The sequence below is a fragment of the Canis lupus genome, chromosome X (genome assembly GCF_011100685.1).
Source record: "Canis lupus familiaris isolate Mischka breed German Shepherd chromosome X, alternate assembly UU_Cfam_GSD_1.0, whole genome shotgun sequence".
Taxonomy (NCBI): domain Eukaryota; kingdom Metazoa; phylum Chordata; class Mammalia; order Carnivora; family Canidae; genus Canis; species Canis lupus.
The window spans coordinates 54,709,550-54,726,062 of record NC_049260.1 but is presented as its reverse complement, the minus strand read 5'-3'; the positions used below and the strand labels follow the sequence as shown (position 1 = coordinate 54,726,062).

Genomic DNA, 16,513 nt, shown 5'->3' with positions numbered 1-16,513 from the left:
AGGAGCAGGCTCCATGCAGGGAGCCCGACGTGGGACTTGATCCCGGGACTCCAGGACCAAGCCCTGGACCAAAGGCAGGCGCTCAACTGCTGAGCCACCCAGGCATCCCCTCTTTGCTTTTTAGGTAGAATGTAGAGAAATGCGTGTGTTCAGTGTACATTTGCTGAGCTATGACAAATGAGTTTTTGACCTGCGTAACTCAAAGCTCTATCAAGATAGAGAACATCATTGTCATCCCCCAGATTTTCACCACGCCCCTTCCTAGCAGAGGCAACCACTGCTCTCTGATTTTTTCACTATAGATTAGCTTTTGCCTGTTCTGGAATTTCATGTACACAGAATAATTTGATCTATACTTAGATTTATTTATTCATTCAACAACAAAAATTATGTTCATAAACCTACATCTGATGTCTGTTCACGGGGAGTAGTAAGTTCTCTAGGACTGAGCAAGTGACCAAAGGTATTTCTACACACAACCTATGACCTCCTCTATCCTCCCCTGCAAGTGCATTGTCCCTTAGAGACCATACACACAGAAACAGACGTGGTGGCCACCTGGTGGTGGTAGGGTGCACACCTCGCTGCCTGCCTCTCCCCTCTTCTACCCTGGCTCTGGAGGCCTCACATCAGCCCCAAGCCCGCCCCCACTCACTTCCCACACCAGAGATTCATCCGTGTTTCTCTACGCAGGTGTGCCAGGGGGTGTCACAATCTCAGCCTAGGCTGTGCTTAAGTGGGTAAAAGTGCAAGTGGGTAGACAGCTGTAAGTAGCTGGGCAAGCAGAGGCAACATGTGTCCCTGCTGTCATGTGCAGGGGTGGGGGTGGGGTGGGGGTGGAGTCTAGCTGGAGGCTGGAGAAGAAAGCATGAAGAGAGGAACCCTCGAAGGCTCCTAAGCAATAGGAGCTGGGAAGCCAAGGAACAGCACTTACCTGGAGCCCCTGAGACCCTAAGCATGATGCCTTTGCCTTCCAAGAAGGACCTTAAGACTGCCATGGAGGTTTTTGCTGTGTTCCAGTGGGCCCTAAGTGCCTTTATTATTGGTGAGTCTTCAGCCTTCTGTAGGGTGACCAACTGCCCTGGTATGCCTGGGACGGAGAAGTTTTAGGGTTTAACAGGGTTTTGAATGCCAAAACCTGGGTTGTTCCAGGCAGATTTGGATGACTGGTCACTTTTGCCTCTCACCTGACTTTCCTAGGCATGGTACTCCTGGAATCTCTGAGTGTACATGATGACATGTGTGTGTATACAGGTGTGTGCCTATGCAGGGGTGCATATGCATGTGTGCAAGTGAGCCTTGATGCAGATGTGTGTGCTGAGCCCTCCTGGGTCTACACGGGGGCATGCAGGGTATGTTTTGGGAAGGTGGGGAGCAGTTCCATTGAAGCTACCCAAGGAAAAGGACTTAGTTACAACCTCATGCCCTTGAACAGAGCATCTGAGGGGCCAGATGGAGCCTCTGAAAGCCTCTTGCCCAGAGCAATTCATCCATTTATTCAACCAATTCCCCTTACCGTCTACACCACAAAGACTATGTGAAAGTTACATATAGGCTGACCACTGTCTACCACTAGGTGCTAAAGCAAAGCAGCCCTGTGTGTGTGTTTTGGGGGGTGGGGAGAACTGGAAAAAAATTCTTTTGACAGAGGGATCTAGGTGAGTACTAGAGGAGGCAAGGGTATGAACCAAATTACCTTGTCAGATATCTGGGAAGGAAGAATGCAGGTAGGCCTTAGGAATCTGGGGCTTGCCAGTGAATAGGAGGAGTGGGCTAGAGGACAGTGAATGGGAGGCTCAGAGGCCTGCCTGGAGTGGGCACCAGCATCCTTCTGTGCTGAAAAAGAGCCATGTTACCCTAGGAATGATTAGCAATAAGAGCTAAAAAGAGGCCAGCAGAAAGGAATTCATATGTATTAGGTATTTTGTATCAGATATTTTCACATCTACTATTTCATCTTTCATCATAGCCTCCTGCCAGCCTTATGAGGTAGAAGCTATCATTATGCATAATGATATTTACTAATAGCTACACACACATAATGAGTGCTAACATTCATAATATTAGCTAACATTAATTGCACCCTTTTTTTTGGGTGTGTGTCAGACACTGTTCTGAGCTAATGACCCCCATTGTACGGACACTGAGGTGCATGTAGTCTAAGTGGTCTGTCCGAGATCACACAACTTAGGAAGCAGAGGAGCTGGCCTGGGAGTTGAGCCCATGAAGGCCTGATTCCAGGCCATGAGGTCTTTTCCCTACCTCTTGCATCAACTCATTCACTGCTGATCTGGGAGGTTTGGTCTGGACATGCTCCTGGAGCATATGCTAGGCCAGAGTGTGCTCTAATTCATAATTGCCACATTTTAAATTTCTGTTAACTGCCCATTCATGATTTTTGCCTGTTTTTTGCCTTTTGAATGAGTTGACTCTTGCAGGGCACATAGGAAATAGGTGAAGAAGGAGGAGTGTTCGGGGCAGAGAGTGGGTAGCATGCGACAAGGGTAGGATGAGGGAGATCATAAAGCATTCAAGGAGCTGCCAGTAGTTAAATAGGATGAGGAGTGAGAGGCACAGAATTGGTGCTCAATACATAACAAGTAAATGGATGGGAGACAAGAAAGAGGATGTTGGAGAAGCAGTCTGGGGACCATTGTGCAGGGCACTGTAAAGTAAGAAAAGAGTTTGGATTTTTTTCCTGAGGGCCATGTGGAGCCATGATAGGGTTTGGGACAGGGCAACAGCATCAGATTTGTATTTTTAAGGAATGCCTTTGTGGCTCAGTTAGTTAAGTGTCTGCTTTTGGCTCAGGTCATGATCCCGGGGTCCTAGGATTGAGCCCCGAGTCAGGCTCCCGGCTCAATGGGTAGTCTGCTTCTCCCCCTCCCTCTGCCCCTTTACCTGCTCTCTTTGTCTCTGTCAAATAAATAAAATATTTTTAAAAAGATTTGCATTTTCAAGAGATCACTCTTGCTCTGTATAGAGAATCAGTTACGGGAAGAGGCTGTTGCAATCATCTGGGTGAGAAATGTGGTGATTAGGAGCAGACTGGTAGCAATCAGGATGAAGACAAGAGGGAGGGAAAGGAGAGTTTACAGAATTGGAATAGAATTAACGTGGCTTGGTGATGAGGACATATGAGTGAGAGAAACAGGAGAGGCAAAACTGAGGGCTTAGGGCCCAGTGTGAGCTGGCAGAGGGGCAGGTGGAGCAGAGGAGGCTGAAGGAGGAGGGTGGCCAAAAGGAACATGAGTACAGGGAGAAAACAGTCTCAGGAAGCTCTTGTTAGGGTCTGACTGTGGGGTGTACAGACAGGGAGTACAGAGCAGCCAGAAGGGCTCTAGGCTGGCGCTTCAGGAGATGGGGTTTCCGCTGCTCCTCCTCCCCTTGCCAGCTCACATGGGGCACATGGCCCCTTGGAGCCTTCCAAGCCCTTCACCCTGTGCATGGAATCATGTCTTTGGACCCTAAGGGCCTTGAGAAAAGACCCTCATGGTAAGGCAGATGTTGGTAGTGTGAGTTCCACTTGGCAGAAGTCCAGTGACTTGTCTGAGATCACACTCACGGTAAATGGCAGATCAGGATGCATCTCACTGCCCAGGCGCTCTGCCTGAGGACATGTCACCTCACAAGATGTCCCCAACACTGTCTGAGTTGAGGAAAGCCTCATGGAAACAGAGAGGTTTCGTTTGGCCTAGACTTACGCCTCTCTAGATTTCTTGAAAAAGTCGAATAGTCCTTTTTTAAATAAAAATTTTGTTTATTTATTTGACAGAGAGCAAGCACACAAGCAGGGGAGCAGCAGACAGTGGGAAAAGGAGAAGAAGGCTCCGCATCAAGCAGGGAGCCTGATGCAGGGCTTGATCCCAGGACCATGGGATCACAACCCAAGCCAAAAGTAGATGTGTAACTGATAAGCCACTCAGGCACCCTTGAATAGTCTTTTTTGTTTGTTTGTTTGTTTTTGTATATTTTTTATTGGAGTTCGATTTGCCAACATACAGCATAACACCCAGTGCTCATCCCATCAAGTGCCCTCCTCAGTGCCCATCACCCAGTCACCCCCACCCCGCGCCCACCTCCCCTTCTACCACCCCTAGTTCATTTCCCAGAGTTAGGAGTCTTCATGTTCTGTCACCCTCACTGATATTTCCCACTCTTTTTCTCTCCTTTCCCCTTTATTCCCTTTCACTATTTTTTATATTTCCCAAATGAATGAGAACATATAATGTTTGTCCTTCTCCGATTGACTTAACTTCACTCAGCATAATACCCTCTTGTTCTATCCACGTTGAAGCAAATGGTGGGTGTTTGTCATTTCTAATAGCTGAGTAATATTCCATTGTATACATAGACCACATCTTCTTTATCCATTCATCTTTCGTTGGACACCGAGGCTCCTTCCACAGTTTGGCTATCGTGGCCATTGCTGCTAGAAACATCGGGGTGCAGGTGTCCCGGCGTTTCATTGCATCTGTATCTTTGTGGTAAATCCCCAACAGTGCAATTGCAGGGTCGTAGGGCAGGTCTATTTTTAACTCTTTGAGGAACCTCTACACAGTTTTCCAGAGTGGCTGCACCAGTTCACATTCCCACCAACAGTGCAAGAGGGTTCCCCTTTCTCCACATCCTCTCCAACATTTGTTTTTTCCTGTCTTGTTAATTTTCCCCATTCTCACTGGTGTGAGGTGGGCTCTCATTGTGGTTTTGATTTGTATTTCCCTGATGGCCAGCGATGCGGAGCATTTTCTCATGTGCTTGTTGGCCATGTCTATGTCTTTTTTGGTGAAATTTCTGTTCATGTCTTTTGCCCATTTCATTTTGAATTGTTTCTTTGCTGTTGAGTTTAATAAGTTATTTATAGATCTTGGATACTAGCCCTTTATCTGATTTATCTGATTTATTTACAAATATCCTCTCCCACTCTGTAGCTTGTCTTTTAGTTTTGTTGACTTTTTCTTTTGCAGTGCAGAAGCTTTTTTAAAAAAAAGATTTTATTTATTTATTCACGAGAGACAGAGTGTGAGAGAGAGAGAGGCAGAGACACAGGCAGAGGGAGAAGCAGGCTCCATGCAGGGAGCCTGATGTGGAACTCGATCCCGGGACTCCAGGATCACGCCCTGGGCCGAAAGCAGGGACTAAACCGCTGAGCCACCCAGGGATCCCCTGTGCAGAAGCTTTTTATCTTGATTAAGTCGCAATAATTCATTTTTGCTTTTGTTTCTCTTGCCTTCATGGATGTATCTTGCAAGAAGTTGCTGTGGCCAAGTTCAAGCCTGTATTCTCCTCTACGATTTTGATGGATTCTTGTCTCATGTTTAGATATTTCATCCATTTTGAGTTTATCTCTGTGTATGGTGCAAGAGAGTGGTCTAGTTTCATTCTTCTGCATGTGGATGTCCAATTTTCCCAGCACCATTTATTGAAGAGACTGTCCTTTTTCCAGGGGATAGTCTTTCTTGCTTTGGCCGAATATTAGTTGACCATAGAGTTGAGGGCCCGTGTCTGGGTTCTCTATTCTGTTCCACTGATCTATGTGTCTGTTTTGTGCCAGTACCACACTGTCTTTGACCACAGCTTTGTAGTACAACCTGAAATCCGGCATTGTGATGCCCCCGGCTCTGGTTTTCTTTTTCAATATTCCCCTGGCTATTCGGGGTTCTTTCTGATTCTACACAAATCTTAAGATGACTTGTTCCAACTCTCTGAAGAAAGTCCATGGTATTTTGATAGGGATTGCATTAAACGTGTAAATTGCCCTGGGTAGCATTGACATTTTCACACTATTAATTCTTCCAATCCATGAGCATGGAATATTTTTCCATCTCTCTGTGTCTTCCTCAATTTCTTTCAGAAGTGTCCTGTAGTTTTTAGGGTATAGATCCTTTACCTCTTTAGTGAGGTTTATTCCTAGGTATCTTATGCTTTTGGGTGCAATTGTAAATGGGATTGACTCCTTCATTTCTCTTTCTTCAGTCTCATTGTTAGTCTAGAAATGCCACTGATTTCTGGGCATTGATTTTGTATCCTGCCACACTGCCGAATTGCTGTATGAGTTCTAGCAATCTTGGGTGGAGTCTTTTGGGTCTTCTATGGACAGTATCATGCCATCTGCGAAGAGGGAGAGTTTGACTTCTTCTTTGCTAATTTGAATGCCTTATTTCTTTCTGTTGCCTGATTGCTGAGGCTAGGACTTCTAGTACTATGTTGAATAGCAGTGGTGAGAGTGGACATCCCTGTAGTGGTCCTGATCTTAGGGGAAAGGCTCCCAGTGTTTCCCCACTGAGAATGATATTGGCTGTGGGCTTTTCTCAAATGGCTTTTAAGATGCTGAGGAAAAGTTCCCTCTATCCCTACACTCTGAAGAGTTTTGATCAGGAATGGATGCTGTGTTTTGTCAAATGCTTTCTCTGCATCTATTGAGAGGGTCATATGGTTCTTGTTTTTTTCTCTTGTTGATATGATCTATCACATTGATTGCTTTACGAGTGTTGAACCAGCCTTGCATCCCAGGGATAAATCCCACTTGGTCATGGTGATTAATCTTCTTAATGTATTGTTGGATCCTATTGGCTAGTATCTTGTTGAGAATTGTTGCATCTGTGTTCATCAGGGATATTGGTCTATAATTCTCCTTTTTGGAGGGGTCTTTGTCTGGTTTTGGAATTATGGTGATGCTGGCCTCATAGAAGAAGTTTGGAAGTATTCCTTCCCTTTCTATCTTTTGGAACAGCTTTAGTAGAATAAGTATTGTTTCTTCTTTAAACGTTTGATAGAATTCCCCCGGGAAGCCATCTGGCCCTGGACTTTTGTGTCTTGGGAGGTTTTTGACGACTGCTTCAATTTCCTCCCTGGTTATTGGCCTGTTCAGGTTTTCTATTTCTTCCTGTTCCAGTGTTGGTAGTTTGTGGTTTTCCAGAAATGCATCCATTTCTTCTAGATTGCCTAATTTATTGGCGTATAGCTGCTCATAATATGTTTTTAAAATCATTTGTATTTCCTTGGTATTGGTTGTGATCTCTCCTTTTTCATTCGTGATTTTACTAATTAGAGTCTATTCTCTTTTGTTTTTAATAAGGCTGGCTAATGGTTTATCTAACTTATTAATTCTTTCAAAGAACCAACTCCTGGTTTTGTTGATCTGTTCCACAGTTCTTATGGTCTCTATTTCATTCAGTTCTGCTCGAATCTTTATTAACTCTCTTCTGCTTGGTGTAGGTTTTACTTGCTGTTCTTTGTCCAGTTCTTTAGGTGCAAGGTTAGCTTGGTTATTCAAGTTTTTTCCAATTTTTTTGAGGGATGCTTGTATTGGGATGCATTTCCCTCTTGGAACTGCTTTTGCTGTATCCCAAAGATTTTGAATGGTTGCATCTTCATTCTCATTTGTTTCCTGAATCTTTTTAATTCTTCTCTAATTTCCTTGTTGACCCTTCCATCTTTTAGCAGGATGCTCTTTAACCTCCACGTGTTTGAAATTCTTCCAAATTTCTTCTTGTGATTGAGTTCAAGTTTCAAAGCATTATGGTCTGAAAATATGCAGGGGGCAATCCCAATCTTTTGGTATCAGATGAGACCTGATTTGTGACCCAATATGTGGTCTCTTCTGGAGAAAGTTCCATGTGCACTTGAGAAGAATGTATATTCAGTTGCGTTTGGATGTAAAGTTCTATAAATATCTGTGAAATCCATCTGGTCCACGTATCAAAGCTCTTGTTTCTTTGGAAATGTTGTGCTTAGAATATCAGTCATTTGCAAAAAGCGCCGTGTTGTAGTCTCCCAGTCTCAGTGTATTATTATCTAAGTATGTCTTTACTTTGGTTATTAATTGATTGATATACGTGGCAGCTCCCACATTCAGGGCATAAATATTCATGATTGTTAAGTCCTCTTGTTGGATAGATCCATTAATTATGATAGTGTCCCTCTTCATCTCTTACTACAGTCTTTGGGGTAAACTTTATCTGATATGAGGATGGCTACCCCAGCTTTCTTTTGAGGACCATTTGAATGGTAAATGGTTCTCCACCATTTCATTTTCAGGCTGGAGGTGTCCTTAGGTCTAAAATGAGTCTCTTGTAGACAGCAAATAGGTGGGTCTTGTTTTTTTATCCAGTCTGAAATCCTGTGTCTTTTGATGGGATCATTAAGCCCATTCACGTTCAGAGTTACTATTGAAAGATATGAATTTAGTGTCATTATGATACCTATTCTGTCCCTGTTTTTGTGGATTATTTCTTTGGGTGTCCTCTTTTTTTTTTACAGAGTCCCCCTTAATATTTCTTGCAGAGCTGGTTTGGTGGCAACATGTTTTTTCAGTTTCTGCCTATCTTGGAAGCTCTTTATCTCTCCTTCTATTCTGAATGAGAGCTTGCTGGGTAAAGTATTCTTGGCTACATGTTCCTATCATTAGGACCCTGAATATATCCTGCCAGTCCTTTGTGGTCTGCCAGGTCTCTGTGGAGAGGTCTACTGTTAATCTAATATTTCTCACCATAGAAGTTAGTGATCTCTTGTCTCTCGCTGCTTTAAGGATTTTCTGTTTATCTTTGGAATGTGCAAGTTTCACTATTAAATGTCGAGGTGTTGAACGGTTTTTATTAATTTTGTGGGGACCTCTCTATCTCCTGGATCTGAATGCCTGTTTCCCTCCCCAAATTAGGGAAGTTCTCAGCTATGATTTGTTCAAATATGCTTTCTTGTCCTGTGTCCCTTTCAGTGCCCTCTGGAACCCTAATTAAATGTAGATTTTTACTTCTGAGGCTGTGATTTATTTCTCTTAACCTTTCCTCATGGTCTTTTAATTGTTTTTCTCTTTTTTCCTCAGCTTCCTTCCTTGCCATCAACTTGTCTTCTATGTTACTCACTCTTTCTTCTACCTCATTAACCCTCGTCGTTAGCACCTCCAGTTTGGATTGCATCTCATTTAATTGATTTTTAATTTCGGCCTGATTAGATCTAAATTCTGCAGTCATGTAGTCTCTTGAATCCTTTATGCTTTTTTCCAGAGCCACCAGTAGCTTTATAATTGTGCTTCTGAATTGGCTTTCTGACATCGAATTGTAATCCAAATTCTGGAAGTCTGTGGCAGAGAGTCCTGTTTCTGATTCTTTCTTTTGTGGTGAGTTCTTCTTTCTAGTCATTTTGCTCAGTGCAGAGTGACTAAAAATGAGTTGTAATGGAAAAAGGAAGAGAAAAAAAAAGAAAAAGAAAAACAAGGAGGGGTATTCTCTGGTTCTATATACTGTAAATCCCTCGACTTCCCCCGTGGCTTTCCAGCGCTGCTCTGCCAAGAACTTGCTCTTCCACTGTCCTTCCAGCTGGTCTTCTGGGGGAGGAGCCTGCTGTGCCGATTCTCAGGTGTGTGCACCTGAGCTGCCCCGCCCCCTGCCAGGTGCAGGGCTCAGTGGGAGCTGTTTACCCGGTGAGGCCCCTGTTCCCTGGCGGCCCCGCCCCTCCCAGGCACAGGGTGATACAAGGAGGAACAACCACAGTGGCGGTGGCCAGCTCTCCAGCCCTGGAGTCAGCTCCCTAACTAACTACTGCAGTCTCCCAGTCTGCACTGGACTTGATGCTCCCAGGGTGGGGGGCACTGATCTGCACAGCTTGGGGTGCCTGGTGCCAGGAGCGTCCTCGCTGTCCTGTGCCCTCCGTGCCTCCACCTGGCCCGGGGGAGCACAGGATCCTGGGCTGTGTCCACTCAGAGTCCTGGGCTCCTGGCCAGTGCTGCTGGAATCGCGCTCCCGGTGCACGGCTCCCCAAGGCAGCAGGTATCAGCCCCCTCTGCCCGCAGCCGCCGCCTGAGCTGCTCCCGAGGCCCCCCCCGGGCGCGCGCTCCAGCCCTTTACCTCGCTCTCTCCCGGGCGCACTTCCTCTGTTAGTGACCCCAGGAGACTGGAGGCTCCACTGCCCCTCTTGGGATCCTGCCCGAGTTCCCAGCTAAGCACCTTCCCTCCAGGAAGAAGCCCGTGCGGATTTTTAAAGTTCCCGCTTTTGGAGGGTGGGCTTTCCCCTCCGGGAGGCTCTCGGGCTCGGCTCTAGCCTGGCACCCCATGGGGGCCCCTCCCCGACTTTATTCTTTTTTATTTTTTTTCCTCCTTCCTACCTTGATAGAAGCAAAAACTCTTCTCTCTGTAGCATTCCAGCTGTTCTCTCTTTAAATCTCAGGTCGAATTCATAGGTTTTCAGGGTGATTTGAAAGTTATCTAGGTAAGTTGGTGGGGACAGGTGACCTGGGGACCCTACTCCTCCATCTTGCCCTGCCCCCCGCCCCTTGAATAGTCTTATAAGGAGCATATCAAAATCCTAAAACTGCTGGCTTAGATCTCTTCCATAGAAGCAGCCACATTCAACATTGTTAGCTCTTTCCTCTGGTGTTGATATCCTGTGTCTACATTTTACTACTTAACATTTCTTTTTTTTAAAATTTTTTTAATTTAATTTATTTATGATAGGCACACAGTGAAAGAGAGAGAGAGAGGCAGAGAGAGAAGCAGGCTCCATGCACCGGGAGCCCCACGTGGGACTTGATCCCGGGTCTCCAGGATTGCGCCCCGGGCCAAAGGCAGGCGCCAAACCGCTGCGCCACCCAGGGATCCCACTACTTAACATTTCTAAAGATTACTATAGTATTTCTGATTTAACAGCTTTAGATGTCATCACTGACTTGCTAATACAGAAGATGAGATTTTGACTCTATACACTATTGCTAGATCTTTCCTCTTCCTCCATCATTTCAAGATGGTTATAGCACAGGTTGGGATTAAATGCTTGACTGTGACTAGGAATATCCATAGTGGAGCCATTTTGTGTACTGAGAGCGTATTTCCTTGCTGGTACAGCCTTTTGTTTTCCCTGGAACTCATGGTCGCCTCATTTTAAAATTGTTTTATCTATCGGATGTCTCTTAGCTACACCAATTCATCTGCAAACTATCCACAGACATATTAATCTCTCCTAATACCTATAATACCTATAGGTATTAGGAACCTATAGGTCCTCTCCCCTCCTGCACTATTTTCTGGAGGACATCACTACTAGAGCCTGGCATCCTCCTGTTACACAATTAGGTCTTCTTACAGCTCTCACCTCTGGGGCCCTTGAAGCACCACAGGTGCACAATTTAAGAAGCTGTTCACTCTCCAGGTTGTGCAAGTGTTGGGTTAGTACTTGCTTGACCCTGAGAGTGTTTTCTTAAATGTTGTCCCATAGGCACCTTGCTTGCTTCACCATAGTGCTTGCCCTGGTTACTTCCTTCCTTCATTGGCTCCTCTCCCCCCATCCCATACCTTCCTCTGTCTTGGTTTACTTCCTTATCCTGATGGGGCACACCCTCCAGGAGTTTCCTGAAAAAGCAACACGGGAGACAAACCATCTGAGACTGGATGTCTGAGGTTGTCTTTATCCTACTTTCATGCTTGATTAATAATTTGGCTGCCATGTAGAGTGCCTTAGCTGTCCCTTGTGTAAGCATCTGAGTCTAGTCTCTTTGGTTCAGTTTTTTTTCAGAGAGTGGTCCTCCCATTGTCCAGCTGTATAGGGGAAGGGGGTGCACCTGGAGCTCTGACTGCCTCTTTGATAGACTTTCAATCAAGCCCCGTGCCTCACACTGCTTCTTGTCACACCTGGTGGCTCCAGATTCCGAGTCTTTCCTAGATTCTCCAGCACAAGCAGGCTTGCTCTTGTAGCCATTCCCCTGGTGGGTAACCAGGTTTGTTTTCTCTGTTCAAAGCCAGTTACTCCCTCCTTCATCTGCTTTCCAGCATGCAAACATTTTGTTGGTATCTCTTGTCCACTGTTGGTATCTCTCTAATTCTTTTTTTCATTGAAGAGCTATAGATTTTAATATGTTATTTTTTAAAAAAGATTTTATTGGGGCACCTGGGTGGCTGTGTGAGAGAGGAACGCCTAGGTGGCCCCGTGGTTGAGCACCTGCCTTTGGCTCAGGTCGTGATCCCAGGGTCCTGGGATCAAGTCCTGCATCAGGCTCCCCGCAGGGAGCCTATTTCTTTCTCTGCCTATGTCTCTTCCTCTCTTTCTGTGTCTCTCATGGATAAATAAATAGTCTTTTAAAAAATAAAAAAAAAAATTTATTTGAGAGCAAGAGAAAGAGCATGAGCATGAGTAGGGGGAAGAGCATAGGGAGAGGGAGAAACAGGCTCCTCACTGAGCAGGGAGTCCAACGTTGGGCTCGATCCCTGGACCCTAGGATCATGACTTGAGTTGAAGGCAGATGCCTAACCGACTGAGCCACCCAGGTGCCCCTTAAAATGTTCTTATGGTAATTTTCATGAGGCCTTGGCAAGGAGTCAAGATGAAAACTTTCTTCCATCTGCCATGCTCAATTAGAAGTGTGTTCTGTCTTTTCTAGCCTTTACTTTTACCCACTTTCTCTCACAGTCTTTTTTTTTAAAAAACCACTGGGCCACCTAGGCGTTCCTCTCTCACACAGTCTTAATCACAGCTCTTCTAAAACCGAGTTCCGTAATAACTCTGAGTGTGGCTCCCTAGGACTCATCTCCATTAAGTCCATCCTAACTACCCTACAATGCTCCTCTCTTACTGGGGCTTGACACAGCCCAGTACCTTATTCTGTCCCAGCTTGCATCATCCTTTGTTTCTCATTTGCCAACTTGTGTGCTCCCAGCCTGGCGGAAGTTGGGTACTCTCTCTGGTATTCCCTCCACTGATGCCTCACAGTGAAGATCTGGACAGGAAAATGTGAGCTGGAGGAAATCTGTTCCTGGCTGTCTTGCCAGGACTCCCAACCTCCAACAGCCAGATCAGAGTGACCCATCATTGGCTCCTTGCCATTGAACACAGCCCAGAGCAGTGCTTGAGCAGTTCCTGGGGAGTAGAGGGCTTGCTGCATGGTGCACACCTTGAGAGGAAAACATCTTGCTTTCCAGATCAGAAACAGGTTCCCAAGGACAGAGAGGAGATGGAGTAGGGGATGTGGGCATGCATACCACGTGCTAGGGTGAGGAAGTGAGAGTGTTAAGTGAGCATGGGTGAGAGTGTGTACAACCTTGGGGTGGAGAGACCCCAGAGGGAGGGCAAGTGTGCTCACAAGTCATTAACTCTGAGCTGGCCTCCCTCCAGTAATCACCGTAATCTTTGTCAACCTCTACCTGGTGGTGTTCACCCCATACTGGCCTGTCACTGCGCTCATTCTCACCTGGCTGGCTTTTGACTGGAAGACCCCAGAGCGAGGTAAGGGCCCCTCTGAGGCTGGGTTGCCAGCCATCACATGCTCTTTTCTTATAGTCCTGAGAGGCTCTGGCCAATTCCCAGGCAGATTTTTAACCTGTTCATCCCTGGGTTAGAGAAGCTGAGGGAAGGGGCCTTTTCCAAATGCCAGGAAGGCCCAGATCAGAACTGGAGTGGGTTAGGGGAAAAGCAGCTAGTAAGGCAGAAAGCTAGGCCCATCCTAAATTGGCCCTGATGTGACATAGCTCATCCTGGTTGCCAGTTACAAGGCCAGGAGACAGCAGGGGGTGAGGAGCCACCTTGTGGCTGGCCCAAAGGGGGTCTGAAGAAGACAACGGGGGTGGGCAAAACCTGGCTATGTTGGCTCTGTATTCAGGTGGCCGCCGGCTTGCCTGTGTGAGGAATTGGTGCCTGTGGAAACAGTATTGTGATTACTTTCCCCTCAAGGTAAGTAGCCCTAGGTCCCCACTTGGGTCCCGGGCCCAGCCCCAACTCCAACTCCAATGCCAGCAGTTGGGCCAGGGTGGAGGTTGGGGACATCATTTCCATTGAGACCCATGTGACTGATGCCCCCTGGAGCTGTGTGTTACCCAATCCACATAGCTGGACATGGCAGCCCTTTCCCTTCCAGGTCTCTGGCCAGAAGAGGAGTACTCTTCCTTGGCTATCCCCCTTCTGACTCCACTCTCCTCCACAGCTTTTGAAGACTCATGATATCTCCCCCAGCCACAACTACATCCTTGCGTGCCACCCTCATGGGCTCTTGTCCCACTCATGCTTTGGCCACTTTGCCACGGACACCTCAGGCTTCTCCAAGATCTTTCCTGGTATCACCCCTTATATTCTCACACTGGGAGCTTTTTTCTGGGTGCCGTTGCTCAGAGAGTATGTCATGTCTTCAGGTGAGTTAGCTCCTAGGACATGAGGACAAAGGAAACATGGCTCCCTGAGGGAAAAGTGTTGGGGGAATGGGTGAGAGCAAGGCCAACTTGGTGGTCCTTTCTGGTCTTAAAAGGCTACCTTAGGCTCACCTGCCTGACATGAGGCTCTCCCATCCTTTGAAGAGATAGGGAGGAAAGTTAAGAGGCTTGGGTAATGGCCAATGAGCTTTTGGTGTTTTCTGCCCACCAGGGGCCTGCTCTGTGAGCCGAGCCTCCATGGACTTTCTGCTCACACATAAAGGCACAGGCAACATGCTGATTGTGGTGGTTGGTGGCCTGGCTGAATGCAGATACAGCCTGCCAGGCTCTACCACCCTGGTCTTGAAGAATCGGACTGGCTTTGTACGCATGGCCCTTCAGCATGGGTAAGGAGAGCTCTGGTCCAGAATGGGGAGAGGGGTTCCAAAAGCCCATCACATAAGGAGTAAGGGGTTTTGAGGAAAGGATATCTAGAATTGGGGGGTAGAAAGCTGCTTTTGTGTTGGAGGAAAGCCTGGATGGGGTCCTAGAGGCATTTCTGCTTATGAGACAGGGCTAGAGGGCTAGCCCTCAGCTCTTCTCCCTCATGCTAGCCTCTCATCTGGGCTGGTCCCTCCATCAAAGGTGACTGGCTGCAAGCTCATGTCAGGGAGAACCAAAATTACTGTGTGGGTTAAAGGGGAGAAAGTGAAATGAAATGGCCCTTGGGTCTTCTCTTCTAGTGTTTTAGACCCGTGGGTTCACAGGAGGGTCTGGGACTCTCTTCCTTTCGCTTGTTGCTACTTCACCCCCACAAGCAGCCTGGGGTAGACAACAGGGTCCTCAACTTCATCTGGACCTAGGCCCAGCTAAGTCATGGGCTGAGAAGCCTATGGGAAGACCCACCCAGGGACTGCTGGTAGTCAGAGTGGCTATCAAAGGATATGTCTTTCCTCTGCAGAGTGCCTCTAATTCCTGCCTATGCTTTTGGGGAGACAGACCTCTACAATCAGCACATTTTCACTCCAGGGGGCTTGGTGAATTGCTTCCAGAAGTGGGTGCAGCGTATGGTACACATCTACCCTTGTGCTTTCTATGGGCGTGGCTTCACGGAGAACTCCTGGGGCTTACTGCCCTATGCTCGTCCTGTAACCACTGTTGGTGAGTGAGCCCTTCCACTGGCAGCCATGTCTAGGATACAGGATCCAGTTCTGAGGCTGCACCTTGGCTCTGGCTGTGTCCAGAGGCGGAGAGGCTGGCTAGGATGAGGGGCATGGTGAGGGGAAGGATGGGGAAAATCTGGGCTTGAGGGCTGAGGCCTAGTCCAGGAAGTGAGCTGTTCTGATGCTTTTCCCTTTTCCCTCTCTGTCTCCTCTGGCAGTTGGGAAGCCTCTACCATTGCCCAAGATTGAGAACCCGAGCCAGGAGACTGTGGCTAAATACCACGTGCTCTATATCGATGCCCTACGCAAACTGTATGACCAGCATAAGGCCAAGTTTGGCATCTCGGAGACCCAGGAACTGGTGATAGTTTGACAGACATCGCCAGCAGCTTCTCAGCAGCCTGGCTGGAAGGCACAGAACCTGTGAAATGGGAGGACAAAAGTCACCTCTGAGCCTCCTGCTCCTGATTTGGCCAGTCCTCAGTATGAGGAGGGCTGGCTGTCCATTTGGCTATTCTCTAGACCCCTCTTCTTCCTTCATCTCTCTCCTGCTTCCAGCTCTTCTCTGCTTTTACCTTGGGGCTGCAAGAGAAGTAGACCCAAAAGGCAGGGAAAGCCCTAGGCGAGAGGTATCCTGAAGTCTCCCTCACCTATGATCACTCAGCAGCAGTGCTGAGGAAAACAATGGACAGAATAAAAAGCTTCTCTTTGGATACTGCTTGTGGTACAGCTCATGTTTTAAGGGCCCAGAATCCGTGTTCATGGCTCTGCTTCTCTACTCTCAAGCAGCCCCATCTTTTGGCATCAAGGCTCCCGTAGGACTGGGTGCCTTGAGATCCAGCACACTTGGGGCTCAGGCTCTTGGGGCTTCAAGCCCTGTGACATGGAGCAATCTGTCATCTCTTAGCCTGAGCTTCCTCCCCTATAAAACAGGACCAAGGATTCCTCCCCTGCTTACCTCAGAGGCTACCGGGAAGATTGATTGTACTGAATGTGATTGACCTTTGTAAGTTGGACAGCTACCCTACAATTATTCTCCTCTGATAATTTTGCCCATTTCCTATCCTTGAGCAACCTCTGCCCTAAATTTCATGGCATCTCTGTGTTTAAAAGAAAGCTTACAGCATAATATCTTGTCAACAGCCCTTTGAATGTTCAAGTAACCTTTCTATAGTTGGGTGACCTTGGGTTAGCTAACTCGAACTCCTTGAGCACTGTCTCCTCATCTGCAAAGTGGAAGGATAC

General features: G+C 47.0%; 1 protein-coding gene across 1 annotated transcript; it reads left to right on the top strand.

Moving 5' to 3' along the window:
- Positions 1-858: 858 nt before the first annotated feature.
- On the top strand, positions 859-15,983 carry AWAT2 (acyl-CoA wax alcohol acyltransferase 2). The gene is made up of 7 exons (XM_038586524.1): positions 859-1,045; positions 13,099-13,209; positions 13,583-13,653; positions 13,904-14,108; positions 14,338-14,512; positions 15,067-15,266; positions 15,487-15,983. Exons 1-7 carry the CDS (start codon positions 958-960, stop codon positions 15,639-15,641), a joined length of 1,005 nt encoding a protein of 334 aa, XP_038442452.1. The 5' UTR covers positions 859-957; the 3' UTR covers positions 15,642-15,983.
- The last annotated feature ends 530 nt before the right edge of the window (positions 15,984-16,513 follow it).